General features: G+C 36.1%; 1 protein-coding gene across 1 annotated transcript in view; it reads right to left on the bottom strand.

Moving 5' to 3' along the window:
• The window catches only part of ZNF704 (zinc finger protein 704), a 239,798-nt gene that overhangs the window by 168,190 nt on the left and 55,210 nt on the right, over nt 1-16,398 (bottom strand). Inside the window, exon 2 of the mRNA XM_019453346.2 lies at nt 15,909-16,150. Coding sequence (XP_019308891.1) covers nt 15,909-16,150 — 242 coding nt within the window. The remainder of the gene's footprint in view (nt 1-15,908; nt 16,151-16,398) is intronic.

The following is a 16,398-nucleotide window of genomic DNA, read 5'->3' on the forward strand; positions in this document are numbered from 1 at the left end:
CAGGCATTTTAAGAAATTGTAAGGAATAATTTTGTCTTGATTGAGTCTTGACTTATTTGTTGACTTTTGAATCTAAATCCCTGGCAAAGTATGACTTGATTGTGTAGTGATGGCATAATATGTTTCATCACATCATAATATCAATTATATTGGTTCCTAGCATTTTTGTCTCTCTATCCCTCTACCCACATGATTATACTTGTGTTTTAGAAAGATCATTTTGGCTGTTGTATAACAGACTATAGCAAGAAAATTGGAACAACAGTTACTTGCTGACCTGAATCACTAAAATGATGGGAAGGGATGGAAATGGATAAAGGTTTCCTAGAAAAGACGGTCTTTATAGTTACTTTATGGAGATTGCTTCAGTTCTTAACAAGGTCCACAAATTATATAGTATTAGTATTTCTCCATCATAGGTAGGTACATTCATAGTCCCCTGTCAATATAGTTTAAGTTTTTATTTAAATTCCAGTTAGTTAGGGGCGCCTGGGTGGCGCAGTCGGTTAAGCGTCCGACTTCAGCCAGGTCACGATCTCGCGGTCCGGTCCGTGAGTTCGAGCCCCGCGTCAGGCTCTGGGCTGATGGCTCGGAGCCTGGAGCCTGTTTCCGATTCTGTGTCTCCCTCTCTCTCTGCCCCTCCCCCGTTCATGCTCTGTCTCTCTCTGTCCCAAAAATAAAAATAAAAAACGTTGAAAAAAAAATTAAAAATAAAATAAAAAAAATAAATTCCAGTTAGTTAACATACAGTGTAATATTAGTTTCAAATGTACAATATAGTGACTCAACAGTTCCATACAACACCCAGTGCTCATCACAACAGGTGCACTCCTTAATCCCCATCACATATTTAACCCATCCCTCCACCCACCTCTCCTGCCAATATAGTATATATTTTTAAAATGTTCAGTAAGCTAAGCTTAAACTGACCTTTTAGCCTTCTCTCTTTTTTTCGGTAGTTTCATATTGGCTACAGAGTTTGTCACCTGTAAAGTTTTTAACGCATTTAAACATTTGCTCCAGGAACTGCTATGCTTCTGGAGATTCAGAAATAATGTCTGCAATTTTGCCTTATCTCTCACTTAATTCCAAATTTGACACAGGAGACTTTTTAATAGTATATGGTACATAAAACACAAAGGAGAAACTGTAGACAACACTGTTGAAAACGCTAGCCAAGTTAGTTTACAATTTCCCATTGTACGTGTAGGATATTGCTTGTAGCTCAGGTCATTTCCCAAACGTGAACTCAAAGGTTAAGAAGTTTCTGAAGTTCCTTCTAGACTAGACAGTCTTCAGAATGGCATCTTACAAAGAGAAGATGATTTTTATCTTATCCAGCATGTGATAAATATGACATCATCATATTTTAAAACCTGCAAAACAAACTACCTTATGGTTCACTTTTTTTTCCAACAGTAAACAGTACTGTTTTTTTTCCAACAGTAAACAGTAAATCTGGAGTATTCTAATAAACTGCTGTTAGGTCTAGGAATATTTTTGGCCAAATTTCTCTTTTTTCTTTGTTACAACTAGTTTGCTAATAGATTTCTTTAGCTTTAGAGTTATAATTAGAAGACAGTTACTACTTTGAATAATCAAATTGTAATTGCTGTTTGGGTGAAATCCAACCAATTTAAGCATCAGCACTTCTGAAAAAACAATGTCTGCCAAAAAGAGAATAACAAATGCCATGCTCTAATAATCTAGGTTATCTAATAATGTTTGCCTGACTGTCAAGTTTCTTTTCTTTTCTTTTTTTTAACGTTTATTTATTTTTGAGACAGAGAGAGACAGAGCATGAACAGGGGAGGGGCAGAGAAAGAGAGGGAGACACAGAATCTGAAGCAGGCTCCAGGCTCTGAGCTGTCAGCACAGAGCCTGATGCGGGGCTCGAACTCATGGACCGTGAGATCATGACCTGAGCTGAAGTCGGACGCTTAACCGACCAAGCCACCCAGGCGCCCCTCGAGTTTCTTTTCTAGAGACTAGATAACAAGTGATATTAGAATTATCAATGTGTTGGGGCGCCTGGGTGGCTCAGTCGTTTAAGTGTCTGACTTCGGCTCAGGTCATGACCTCACGGTTTGCAGGTTCAAGCCCCATGTTAGGCTCTGTGCTGACAGCTCAGAGCCTGGAGCCTGCTTCGGATTCTGTGTCTCCCTCTCTCTGCCCCTCCCCTGCTTGTGCTCTCTCTCTCTCAAAATAATAAGTAAACATTTTTTAAAAAGTTTTAAAAAAGAATTATCAATGCATTTTAAGGCATCACATTTGTAAATGACAATAAATGAGTGTTTTCTGATAAACACTAATGGTGGTAATAAGGAACAAAAATTCACTTGGGGTCAGAAACCTAGCCTAGTCTTAGGTCTGCCATTTGTTAAATGTGTGCTCCTGGGTGATCATTTAACATTTCTGAGTCTTTCTGCTCATTTGTAAACTGAGATTTATGATAGACATCTGTCAGTTTTCTGGATGCCCAGTGTCTTCGTGCATCTGAGGAGTTTCCAAGCACATACAGTTCTCACTTTAGAAGCCACAAAGCCCAGTTGCAAGTCCTGATTCTGCAGAATGAATGAACACAACCATGTTCCTGGCTGTCCACCCTCCTGTCTACTTTCTAACCTGGCTCTCCAGCCTTCCCAGAAACTTTGTTAGTCTTTAAAAAAACAATTCCATTCTTTGTTAAATCAGCCATTCATTTTCTGTTGCTTACAACCAAGAAGGCTCACTTTTATTTCAAAAATAGACCTCAAATCTGTCCACTTCTCTTCATCTCAACTGCCACTGCGTTTGTCCAAATTTCCGTATCTTTTCTGCACTAATGTAGTAGCTTCCCGACTGGTCTCCCTCCATCCATTCTTGTTCCCTTCCGTCCTAATCTACATGTAATAGATGAAGTGATCATTTCTAAATACAAAAGGAATCGTATCATTCTTCTTCATAAACTTCTTCTCACTGACCTCAATACATAATTTAAAGATCTTTAACACAATCCAACATAGCTCAACATGATTCAGTTTCTTCAGATTCTGTCTACCTCTCCAACCTCATCTTTTGCCACTCTCCACTGTGCTCTGTGCTCTAGCCACGCTGGCGGTCTTTCTCATCTTCGGGCTTTCACGCGTGCTCTCCTCTACCTGGAACACTTCCTCCCAACTCAGTCTGGCTCCTTCTCATCCTTCAGGTGTCAGCTGAAGTGCACTTTCCTGAAAGAGGCCTTTCCTTATGCCTCAACCTACAATAAGTGTTCCTCTTTATGGCCCTCATGATATCCTGTACATTCCATTTATTAAAATTATTAGAATTTACGATGATGTATTTATACATTATTTTTTTAGAATATCTCCTCAAATCTATGAGGGTGGGAAATCTGTCTAACTTATTTTACCCTGTATTCCAGTATCTGATATATAAAATCCACTTAGTTAATAAATATGTTGAATAAATTGAAGAATGAAAGGGTATTCTGGTGACTTAGTGCTGGCAGAAATTTTGTCAGGTCACTCTTATTCTTAACATCTTCTTGGTCTTATCAGAACTGAGTAATATGGTACTATTTATGCTAAAGAGAAGTATACATGTGTGTACATACTTACACATTCTTGGTAATAGACATCATCCACAAACTATTAGCAAGGTATACAACTAGCTTGTTGTTGGTTATAAGCCAATTAATAGAGTTAAAGTCAGAAAACATGGCTAAACTTTTAGTAAGTCTATAGTGAGAACTCTATATACATGAGTGTTGTAATAATGTTAAGCAGAAAGACTTTTTTTTTATATACACACACATATATTTGGTGAAGATAAAGGGGAAGATAATCTCTTGCTTCTGGGCTCACAGTGAACCTCTTTCCTATAAGCAAGTGCTGGAAGGCAAAAAAAAAAAAAAAAAAAAAAAATCTGGTACCTCTTCTGTTCATCCTCTCTACCAGGTGGAGAAAGCCATTGGTAATGCAGAGAAAATAGGGGCCAGGCAAAGAGAGAGGCTCAATGATATCAATACGTAGATAAATATAAATTTTTGTTTAAAAAAATTTAAAGGATAATTGATTATACTACCAAACTTTAAAGAAGAATTAATACCAATTATTTATAAACTCTTCAAAAAAAATAGAAGGAAACACTTTGCCACTCATTCTCTATTATTCTGATACAAAAACCAAATAAAGACATCACAAGAAAGAAAACTACAGATCAAAGTATCGTCTATAAATATAGATGCAAAATCCTCAACAAAATACTAGCAAACCAAATCAGGCAATATACAAGAAGGATTATACTCCATAATGATATTTATCCTAAGAATGAAAGATTGGTTTAACATTGAATATCAATTACTGTAACATGTAGAATATAATAAAGAACAAAAAATATGTGATCATTTCAATAGACACAGAAAAAGCATGTGACAATATTCAATACTCTTTCATCAGAAAACACTCAACAAACTGAGAATAGAAGGGAACTCTTTTATTTATTTTTTTAAGTTTGTTTATTTATATATATTTGAGGGGGGAGGGGCAGAGACAGAAGGAGAGATAGAGAATCCCAACCAGGCCCCATGCTGTCAGAGTGCAGAGCTGGACGTGGGGATCAAACTCACAAACCGTGAGATCATGACCTGAGCTGAGATAGAGTCAGACACTTAACCAACTGAGCCACCCAAGTGCCCCGGAAGGGAACTTTCTCAACCTGATAAAAGGCATCTACCAAAAATCCACAGCTAACATCATACTTAATGCAAAAGACTGAATGCTTCTCCCTATGATCAAAAACAAAACAAAATGTCCACTTATATTCAACACTGTACTGGAGAATCTAGTCAGAGCAATTGGGCAAGAAAAAGAAGTAAAAGGCATCTAGACTGAAAAGGAAGAAGTAAAGCTACCTATATTTACAGATGACATAATCTTCTACATGTAAAATCCTAAGGAAGCCACAAAAACTGTTCAAACTAAAAGAGAGATTCAAAACTAATTCAGGGAGGTTGCAGGATGCAAGATCAATACACAAAAATCAGTTTTATTTCTATTCACTAGCAATGAGCAATCTGAAAATAAAATTAAGAAAATCATTTCATTCACAATAGCAACAAAAACAATAAAATATGTAAGAATAAATTTTAAAAAAGAAGTACAAAACTTGTACTCTGGGACTATAAACCACTGTTGAAAAAATGAAAGACCTTAGTAAGTAGAAAGAAACCCTGTGCTCATGAATTAGATGCCTTTATCTTACTAAAATGGGAATACTTCCCAAATTTATCTATAGATTCAACGCAATTTCTGTCAAAATTCCAGCTGATTTTTATGGAAAATTGACAAGCTGATTCTAAAATTCATATGAAAATGCAAGGGACCTAGAAACAGTCCTGAAAGAGAGCAAATTTTGAGGATCACAATTCCTGATTTTAATTTTTTTTTAATGTTTGTATTTATTTTTGACACAGAGCTAGACAGAGCATTGACTGGGGGAGGGGCAGAGAGAGAGGGAGACACAGAATCTGAAGCAGGCGCCAGGCTCCGAGCTGTCAGCACAGAGCCTGACGCGGGGCTCAAAACTCTGAACCACGAGATCATGACCTGAGCCGAAGTCAGACGCTCATCTGACTGAGCCACCCAGGCGCCCCTTACAATTCCTGATTTTAAAACTTACCACAAAGTTACAGTGATCCATACACTGTGGTGCTGGCATGAAGACAGACATATAAATCAGTGAAAATGAGAGTCCAGAAATGAGCATCTACTACTATGGTCAACTGATTTTCAACAAAGATGCCAAGACAATTCAGTGAGGAATGAGTAGTCTTTTCAACAAATGGTCCTAAACAACCAGATATCCATATGCAAAAGAATGAATTTGGACCGCTAATACCATACACAAAAATCTACTCCAAATGGATTATAAACCTAACATAAGAGTTAAAAGTACAAAACGCTTTAGAAGAAAAAAATAGGCTTCAGTCTTCATGACCTCGGACCAGACAATGGATTTTTAGATATATCTCCAAAAAAACATAAGCAACTAAAGGAAAAAATAGAGATACTGAATCTCATCAAAGTTAAAAACCTTTGTGTATCAAAGGATGCTATCGAGAAAGTAAAAGACAATCCACAGAATGAGAGAAAATATTTGAAAATCATGTATCTGATAATATTCTTGTTTTCAGAATATATAAAGAAATCTTACAACTCAATGATAGAAAGATGAAGTAAAAAATATGGGCAGTATATCTGAATAGACATTTTTCCAAAGCAAATCTCTAAATGGCTAACAAGAAAAGAAGTTCAATATCATTAGCCATTAATGCAAATCAAAACTACAATGAGGTATCACTTCACACCCACTAAAATGACTATAGTAAAAAAGACAGATAATAACAAGTGTTGGTGAGAATATGAAGAAATTAGAACACTCATATATTTCTAGAGGAAATGCAAAATAGTGGAATTCCTTTGAAAAACACTTTGGAAGTTTCTCAAACACTTAAATATGGAGTTACCATATGATCCAGCTATTTTACTCCTAGATATTATACCTAAGAAAACTAAAAACGTATGTCCACTCAAAAACTTGAACATACATATTCATATAGCATTATTCATAATAGCCAAAAAATGGAAACAGTCCAAATATCTATCAATGCATGGGTAGATAAATAAATGTGATATACCCATGAAATGAAATATTATTTGGCAATAAAAATGAATGAAGCACCGATAATTCTAAAACATGAATGTTACAGACTAAATGTGCCATCCCCCAACTTATATGTTGAAATATTATTCCCAGTGTGATAGAATTAGGAGGTGGGGCCCCTGGGAGGTAATTATGATCATCTCTGAGGTCATAGGAATAGAGCCTTCGTGAAGGGGATTGGTGCCCTTGCAAGAGTAGTAAGAGTTTGCTTCCATTGCTCTAGTCTCTGCTACTTGAGAATACAACATGAAGTCAGCAATCTGCAACTCAGAAGAGGGCCCTCACCAGAACCTAACTATAATCTCAGGCTTCTACTCTCTAGAACTGTTAAAAATAAATTTCTGTTGTTTATAAGCCATCCAGTTTATGGCACTTTTTATTTTATTAAAAAAATTTTTTTTAACGTTTATTTATTTTTGAGAGAAACAGAACAGAACATGAGTCGGGGAGGCACAGAGAGAGAGAGAGGGAAACACAGAATCAGAAATGGGCTCCAGGCTCTGAGCTGTCAGCACAGAGCCCAATGTGGGGCTTGAACCCACAAACTGTGAGATCATGTCCTGAGCTGAAGTCTGATGCTTAACTGACTGAGCCACTCAGGCGTCCCTATGGTACTTTTTAATAGCAGCCTAACAGCTAAGACAGTTATTGAACCTTGAAAACATGCTAAGTGAAAGGAGCCAGACACAAAAGGTCACATATTGTATGATTCCATTTATTTGAAATGTCCATAATAGCCAAATGTATAGAGACAGCAACAGCACAATAGGTTGGTGGTTGCCTAGGGTTCGGAGGCTGGGGAAGAATGGAGAGTGACTGCTCATGGGCAGGGGTTTTTTGGGGGTGGGGGTGGGGGTGAAAATGCTAATTATGGTGATGGTTACACTGCTTTATGAATGTACTAGAAACATTTTAAATAGGTGAATTGTATCATATATGAATTATATCTCAATAAAACTACTTTAAAAAGGGATGACTAAAGAAAAATCAATAAATGTAATTTGGGGATTGTAACATTTAGAAAAATAAAATTTATAACAAAAATAGTGCAAAGAACAAAAGGGGAAATGGAAGAATACCATTGTAAGATTCCTGCACCAGATGTGAAGTGATATAATATTAAGATAGCTAAGGTGGCCATACTAATAACAGACAAAGTAGATTTCAGAATGAAGCATAATATCGATAACTAGAGACATTTCATAATAATAAAGAGGTTGATTCCTCAAGGATACAAACCAATTCTAAAATTCATAAAACAAAATCTGACAAACTGAGAAGAGAAAGAAGTAGACAAAATCAGTAACGAAGTAGATAAAAAAATATCAGTAACGTACAGAACCAGTAGTCACAAGTAGACAAAAATATCAATAACTATGCAGAATTCATGAATAACATTATGAAAGAGAAAAAGCAGTAAAGCATATTTTAAAAAAGAAAAAATTAAGGTGGCAAAACATTTTAAACATGTAAGTTTAAGTATAATGACTGTAATGAATCAAATATCCTATTTCAAAATATGCTATATATTTCTGTTTTCTGGATTGTTTTCACAACTATAAATAATAAGAAAAATGTATTGTGCCTCTTACTTTTCACAATAAAACCTAATTCCAATGTTCTAATTTTAAGAAGAAACAACCAAACAAAATTTGGGAGGTATACACAAAGAAGTGTGTAGAAAGAGTTATTGTTGCTAAAAGAGAAAAGTGTTAAATGCCAATAGTAGAAAAGAAGAAAGGTCTACAATTAATGATTGAAATTCTACTGTAAGAAGCTAGCAAAACAGGGAACTTAAAATATGCAGAAATAAGGAAATAACAAAGATGAAAAAGGAGACCAGTGAAATAGAAAATGGACAAAAAACAGAGAAAATCAATATATACAAGGTTGCTCTTGGAGAAGAGCCATAAAATTGATAAGCTGTTAGTTAGATTGGTTAAAAAAAGGAAGACGACACACTGACCAGTATCAGAAATGAGAGAGGGAACACTACTACAGAATCTACAAATATTAGAAAAAATAAGGCGTTATTATGAACTATATATTAATAAATTTGACACTTAAATTAATGAATAAATTTATTGAAATCACAGATTATAAAACTCACTAAATAAGAAACATAAAAGATAAATAGCATTGTATCAATGTTAAAAATTGAATCTGTAATTAAAAACACTTCTATAATGAAAACTCCAGGTCAAGATGGCTTCACTGGTGTACCTATCCTTTTAAGGCAGAGTAATCCCAGTCCTAAAACAAACCCAGAAAATAGAGGAGGAGAAAGGGACACTTCCTAATGCATTTTATGAGGCTATCATAAATTTATATTAAAATCAGACAAAGAAATCGAAATAAATAAAATGATAGGTCAATGGATGAAAATGAATGAATCTTAACAGAATTTTAACAAAAATGGATCCTTCAATATGTAAGGGGGTTTTACCTCAGGAACACAAAGTTGATTCGATGGTCCAAGACCAATCAATGTAATCCAACATATAATAATTTTTAAAACTATGCTCATGCAGATGGATGTAAACATTTTTAAACTATATTCAGCATCTATTGATGACAAAAACTCAGCAAATAAGAGTACTTTCTTACTTTCATAAAAAAATTAAATATACTGACAATACCCTGGGTTGGTGAACACATAAAAGCCACTGCAACTCTCATACCTTACTGGTGGGAATATAAAATGGTGCAACTACTTTGAAAAAGTATTTCAGTTTCTGAAAAAGTTTAATATACAATGGCCATATGACCTATGAAGTCAACTCTTGGGTATTTAAAAGTGAAAACTTATTCCACACAGGGGCATACATGGATATTTATGGCAGCTTTATTCCTAATAACCCCAAACTGTACACGGCCCAAATGTCTATCAGAGGCGAATGCATAATCAGATTATCATATAATCACAAAATAGAATACTATTTGGCAATAAAAAGTAACATACTACTGACAAATGCAAAAGAAAAATATAGATCTTAAAAAAAAACCATGCTGAGCTAATGAAGATACCTGAAAATACATCATGCATGATTCCATTTATATGAATTCTAGAAAAGACAAAACTAATCCACAAGACAGAAAATAGAATATTGGCTGCCTAGTGCTGAAGGTCAGAGGAGAGGTGGAGTGGGAAGAGGCGCAATGAAACTTTTTTGTGGGGATGAGTATGTTCTATATCTTGATTATGGCATTAATTACATGGGTACATATATTTGTTACAACTCATTAAAGTGTATATTTAAAGTGGGTACATTTTATTACACATGAATTACATCTCAATAAACTTGATTTAGAGACAAACTTAATAAATAACCACAAGTTGAATAGTTACGGAAAAAGCAATGATAGCGTCTCTCCCTGAGAGGCATAGATGATAACTAGTCATGTTATTAGGCATGTCTTAACTTCATTACTGAATGTGAATAATTATTCTACTCAAAGTAAATTTATAAGGCAAGACACAGATGTAGTCATCAGCAATAACAACCTATATTAATTTTCCTAGAGGGGCTGTTAACAAATCACCATAAACTGGATGGCTTAAAACAATAGAATTTTATTGTCTCACAATTTTGGAGGCAAGAAGCTGAAATCAAGGTGTCAGAGAGCCGTATTTTCTTAGTCCTTTTGTGCTGCTATAACAAAATACCATAGATCATGGAGCTTATAAACAAAAGAGATTTATTTCTCACCGTTTTGGAGGCTGGAAGTCTGAGATCAGGGTGCCACATGGTCGGCTGAGGTGGCATACTTCTTGTATCCTCAACGTGGTAGAAGGGGCAAGGGAGCTCTCTGGGCCTTTTTTTATAAGGGCACTAATCACATGCATGACAGCTCCACCCTCATGGCATAATCAGCATGCAAAGGTCTTACTTCCTAACACCATCACATTGGGGATTAGGTTTCAACAAATGAATTTTGAGGGGGACATATTCAGACATAGCACTTCTTCTGAAGGCTCTGGGGGAGAATCTGTTCCATGCCTGTTTCTTAGCTTCTGGTGTTCTTTGGCTCGTAGACCAATCAATCCAATCTCTGCCTCCATTGGCTTTCCTCCTTGTCTTTTGTCTCTTTTTTTCTTATATGGATACCAGTCATATCGGGTTACCACCTACCCTAACGACCTCACCTTAATTTGGTTACATCTGCAAAGACCTTATTTCCAAATAAGCTCACATTCTCAGGTACTGGGGGATTAGGACTTTGACACATCTTTTGGGGAACACGATTCTATTCATGCGTGCCCCATCAGGCACACACAGACCAAAACCCTTTATGTTTATTATCATCATTTGTACTACCTCACAATTTACAACTTCTCTATAATCTCTCAGTTCTTACATGATGATGCTACTGAGTGCCCAGCGCTTGCTTCTCCCGGTTTCTGTTTTGGTAAGTATCTACATGATTTACTATAACATCAGCAGATTTTATAAAATTATTTACCTTAAAAGCAGTCTATTTCAATTAATATACACCAAAGAATACTACACACAATCTTTAAGATATAGAGAACTACTAGAGCAGTCTTTAGGAACCATAGTAGAAGTCCACACAGTGGCATCCCCAGCAACGCCCTACAACAGGCAGAGCTAACATGAGTGGAAAGTTCTCCTCCAAAAGGGACTCTCCTGAGTCCTTCATGTTCTCTCTTCTAATACTCACACATTTGCCCACCATGCCTAGTTACCCTTTGGGTCAGTTGAAACACTCACTTTCTGGACTGTGAAAGAATGTGGTGTTAGCAACTACATTCAAGCAAGTCAACGCATAAGAAGTCTCATGTTACTCCCAACAGCTTGGCACACACTCCAAGAACTGAAAAATTCCTTCCAACTACTTTTATGCCTCATATCCCTGGCTAATCTGTAAATTCCCTACACTGTATTTCAAATCTTTCATTCTTTCTCCCCAGATTTCTACCACTAATCTGGGCATGAATCAGTTATTATCTGGGCCCAGGTTCATCATCTTTTTTTGAAAAACAGGCTAAAATCACTGTCTTAGTTAATGAGTTGCTGAGCTCTGCCCACAGGAAACCACTGACTAGCATTTGTTTTACTTACTGACCTTCGGTCTCTTATTCATTTCTTGAGCCAAACCACAGTATTGGAATTCCTTTCTGGAGGGACTCTTCACTCACACCCCTGTCTCTATAAATACTCTGAAAGTTCATTTTCCTCAACTCTCCATAGAGATCAAGACAGCTAGCATTTTTCCCCAGAGATTAAAAAAATACTTAAGATGACATATCTATAATTAGTAACTCTTCATTCTCCATTCACAATCTCTTTCAGAGGGGGTTGTCATCTTTTATAACCAGACATCGCTAAGTGAAGAAGTGATGAAACCTTCAGAGACAGACACATTGTTTAGAGACTGTTGTCCCCACTGTTATCACTGATGCTCCTGGTAACCCCCAACCCAAATCCTGCTCCCCAATAATCCTTAAAAACTGCACAGAATTTTCTTTTCTGTTAATGATAGATAGCTCTTTAGTTCCAAAGAAACGCTGCACATTCACGTGCTCTCTGACACACTCTTGCTCTGTTTAGTTTCTCTACTGAAGAACTCGGAATACTCAACGCTATGATGCACTCACCTCCATCCCCACGCCCCCCCCAAAAGAAAAGGCTGCTTCTTCCTAAGATCAATCAAGCAATGTCCCACAGGTAAGCGGACTCCACTGCATTCATATAATGCAGGACTCCTGACGATCTTGCAAGGCCGTCTAGCACACTTCCACCCAACCTTCCCTGGCTGTCTCATTCTCAGGGCTCAGCCCTGCACCACAGTATGACTTCCTTCCACAGTACCTCCCTCCTTCCATGCCTCTCACCACACCCCTTTTCTCCCACATGCATCTGTCCCAATAAAATGCTTGGATTTAATCCTGCCTTGGCATTTGTTTCTCAGATGACCCAGCCTAACACATCGGGGTTAGTAACTCATTTAAATTTATATTTTCCTGAAACTAGCAACTTTCAAATGGGTCCTCAGAAAATGGGTAAACAAACATGGATTTTGTAGAGTAGATCTCAGAGTTCCTCCTTCTCAATTCCATTCATCCTCATCTTGAAAAAGATACTACCAACAACAAAAAACTAGGCTTTTGAATAGTTGTATCAAATTAATAATTTCCGTAATATTGAGAGATTCTCCTTTATGTACAAATTCGTTCAGTTCTAAAGAAGGGAGCAAATTAGGAACTGTTACTTGAAATGAGCTACTTAGGTGTCTGTTTCCATGATTCAACTGTAAGCTCGTACAGGGTTGGCATCCCATTTCATTCCAATTTTCTTTTACTGAGTGCTGCGTTCGTAGCAGGTACTCCATAAATAAGCTACTGAATGGAAGCAGGAAATGCTCCATCACAATGAGATATAAAGATGGGGAGGCTAGTTCCCAGATTCTTCCAGGGATATGAAAAAGCAAAATATATCTATTATCTTCATTATATAAACCACAGAAAATAAACATCAAGTACCATTTTAGAAAATATAGAAAGCAAAGGTCAACAAAGATCCTTTTGCCTATAGTGGGAAAAAGCAAAGGACAGAGTGAGAAAGATTATAAAGAATTGATTTTAAACTGCCAAGAAACTCTTTACCAGTGATACTCTATTGGTCAAAAATGCCTTTATAAGAACTGGACAAAACATAACATCTGGATTTAGGAGAATACGTTTCAATAATCAGCTGGATAGAGCTACATATTATATATACATATACATATATATATATATATATATATATATATATATACACACACACACATACACACACACATATATTATGTAAGATATAGCTTTCCTTATACCAAAAAACTTCACAGTACTGTAGACTCACTCAAACTTCATTATCTATACACTGCCAATAGACAGATTACATTTTGCTTTCATAAACAAAAAGAAAAGTTGCATATCTTCCTACCGTGTCAGGAAAAGGAGTTTTCAAAACAAAACACCGATTTACTTAGATAATAGTGGAAAGTTGACGTTTACAAAATAATTCCATAACAGTACATGGAAATAGAACCAAAAGAATTGAGAGTTTGATAGTTAAACCCCACAATTTTCTGATTCCTTCATCATCATCAAGAAAAAGGGCAATTTATTTCACCAACTGTTGGCATATTTGTGATGATTAAATACTATAGCAATGAAAACAAATATATTAGAGGAAATCTCGAACAATGAAGCTTTAACTAGTATTTCCCAAAGTAGATGAATATGTCTGAATTATATCTTGTCACTGGGGAATTTTTGCTGTACATTAATGGATTCAAAATCTAATTAACTTTCCTATACTGCTTAAGAACCCTACAATAACACTGGCTTGACTCGTAACTTTTAAGTACAGTTAGTGAATTGGAGAAAGTGGAAAAAATATTCCACATACCAGAGTCAGGAAAGGCAGAAAACATTTTACTTCCTTTCCTTTTCATCATTATCCCCAGAAACTATTGCAATGGGGTGAAATTAAAGAATAAAGATATATCTAAAACAATCTATGGTAATTTAAAATGATTAATTCCAGGTCTTTTAACATATAAAGTGCTCTAATGGAATTTTTAGCTACAGTAAATCCTGTGGAAGTACAAGTCATCACTGACGATCTGACATTGGGAAGTCTAATTTTTTGCACGACAAGCTTAGAAAGAAAATAAAACCATAGCTCTTCACATTTCAACTTAACGTGTCACTTGTCCTATGAGTCAACCAAATAACAGCTATGAACTGAGGTACCTACCAGTTTTAGGGCATGATAAAACATTTCATAACAAACCCCCAGTTAAAGGAATTAATCCTAAAGAATTTAACATGTGCTTTGTATGAAAAAATTAGAAAAGCAAATAATTCCAAGTGGTTAAACAGAAGCCATGAACATAGGAAAATTTTCAACAAAGGTTAAGGAAAACAAAGAGAACTATAATTTTAGAAAGTATGAAAAATTTGGTAGAATAGAAAAATACACAATTTCCTAGAGGAGATACTTTTGATTTAATATAGAAAGCAATGAAATTCTACTTATAAAAAGTAAATAGGCAAAAAGGAAACATTTATTCCTTTTCCAAGGATACTATATTCCGAGTTGAAACCATTCAAACAATAGAGGACTCCTCAAAAATTTGCTTATAATTCTCCATTCACAATCTCTTTTGGAGGGGGCTGTCATTTTTTATAACCAGACATCACTAAGTGAAGAAATGATGAAAGCTTCAGAGACAGATATGTCGTTCAGAGACTGCTGGGTTTTGGTAACAAAATATGGTTTACATATTAAAAATAAGCACATTTTTATGCTACAGAATTTTCTTTCTTTTGTCCAACAAATATTTATGGAGCCCCTAGTACATTACTAAGCATTATTTTAGTGCTATTGATACAGCATGAACAAGATGGTCCAAGATCCTGGCCAATGTGTAACTTATTTTCTAGGTGAAATAAATGACAAGCAAGAAAATAAGTAAAAGGTCTACTATGTTCCATTCTACTACTGTTCCATGTCATTCTGCCATAATGTTGTGCTTTGATTGAATGCTACTGGATATATTTTAAATAAAATTACAATGTGATAAAAGTCTTTTGGTACTTCAAATAAACCCTCTTGGCCCAGTTCTAAGGTAGATCTGTCTTAAAAGGATTACCAACGCTATAAACCAGGGATCATCAAACTTTTTCTGTGATGAGTCACATGTAAACATTTTAGGCTTTGCAGGCCACCTGTGATGTATGTCACATATTCTTCATTTTTTTAAACAACCCTTTACAAATGGAAAACCACTCTTATCTCACAGGCTATACACAAACATGCCAGGAGCTGAATCTGGCCTGCAGTCATAGCTCTCCAACCTCTGCCCAAAAGATGAGAGTCTCCCTGCTTTTAAGTGGTTATGCTCAGTACTACATTTCACGTTTCTTTTTTGACATTTACTCTCTCGTTTTTTATTATTCATTTTCCAGAATCAAATAAAACATTCTTTTCTACAGCGACAATACTCGCAACTAGCGCAGCCATGAAGTCAGTTCCGAAGAGCAGGGCCACCTGCTCTATTTCACACAAGCAGTGGAAAAATGTTCTTGGCAGAAAGCCCCTCCTAAGTCTATATACTCTGGAGAAATATGGTAGAGATTGTACACACTCTCCACAGGCAAACACATAGAAAGGCTAATGTTCCCTTACCTTGCTGGAGGAACATCAATATTGGAAGAAACAACCTTTCGTTTTTGCTCAAGGAGACAGATGGAGCGCGTGTTTTCTTTTTCATGGTCAAGGACTCGGTTGGCTTTTTTGGTGTCTGCCGTTTTCACATCTTCCTCCATGGCCAATGGAAACAAGTGTTGATGAGACATTTTTTTATTAGAGTCACGTTTTAAGTCCTCTGGTTGAAATGTGAAGGTCATTTCCCGCTTGATGCTTCCCACCTGTGAAATGGAACACAAAACTTCTTACCCACACGGAACAGCAGCTTGGCACAACTACATGCAGATGACCCTGAGAAGAGACTGCAGACCAGAGCCCTCCTTGTTCATCTTGAAGATTTTATAGGTAGAAAGGAGAAAATGTAACATGGAGAAAAATGTAACATGGAAATAAAATAGCTGACATTACAGAGTAATATGCAATTGATACATCACACATCATAATGCAAACAAGAAACACCACAAATGTA

This window comes from Panthera pardus, unplaced genomic scaffold (genome assembly GCF_024362965.1).
Source record: "Panthera pardus isolate Hobbes unplaced genomic scaffold, ASM2436296v1 HiC_scaffold_7, whole genome shotgun sequence".
Classification (NCBI taxonomy): domain Eukaryota; kingdom Metazoa; phylum Chordata; class Mammalia; order Carnivora; family Felidae; genus Panthera; species Panthera pardus.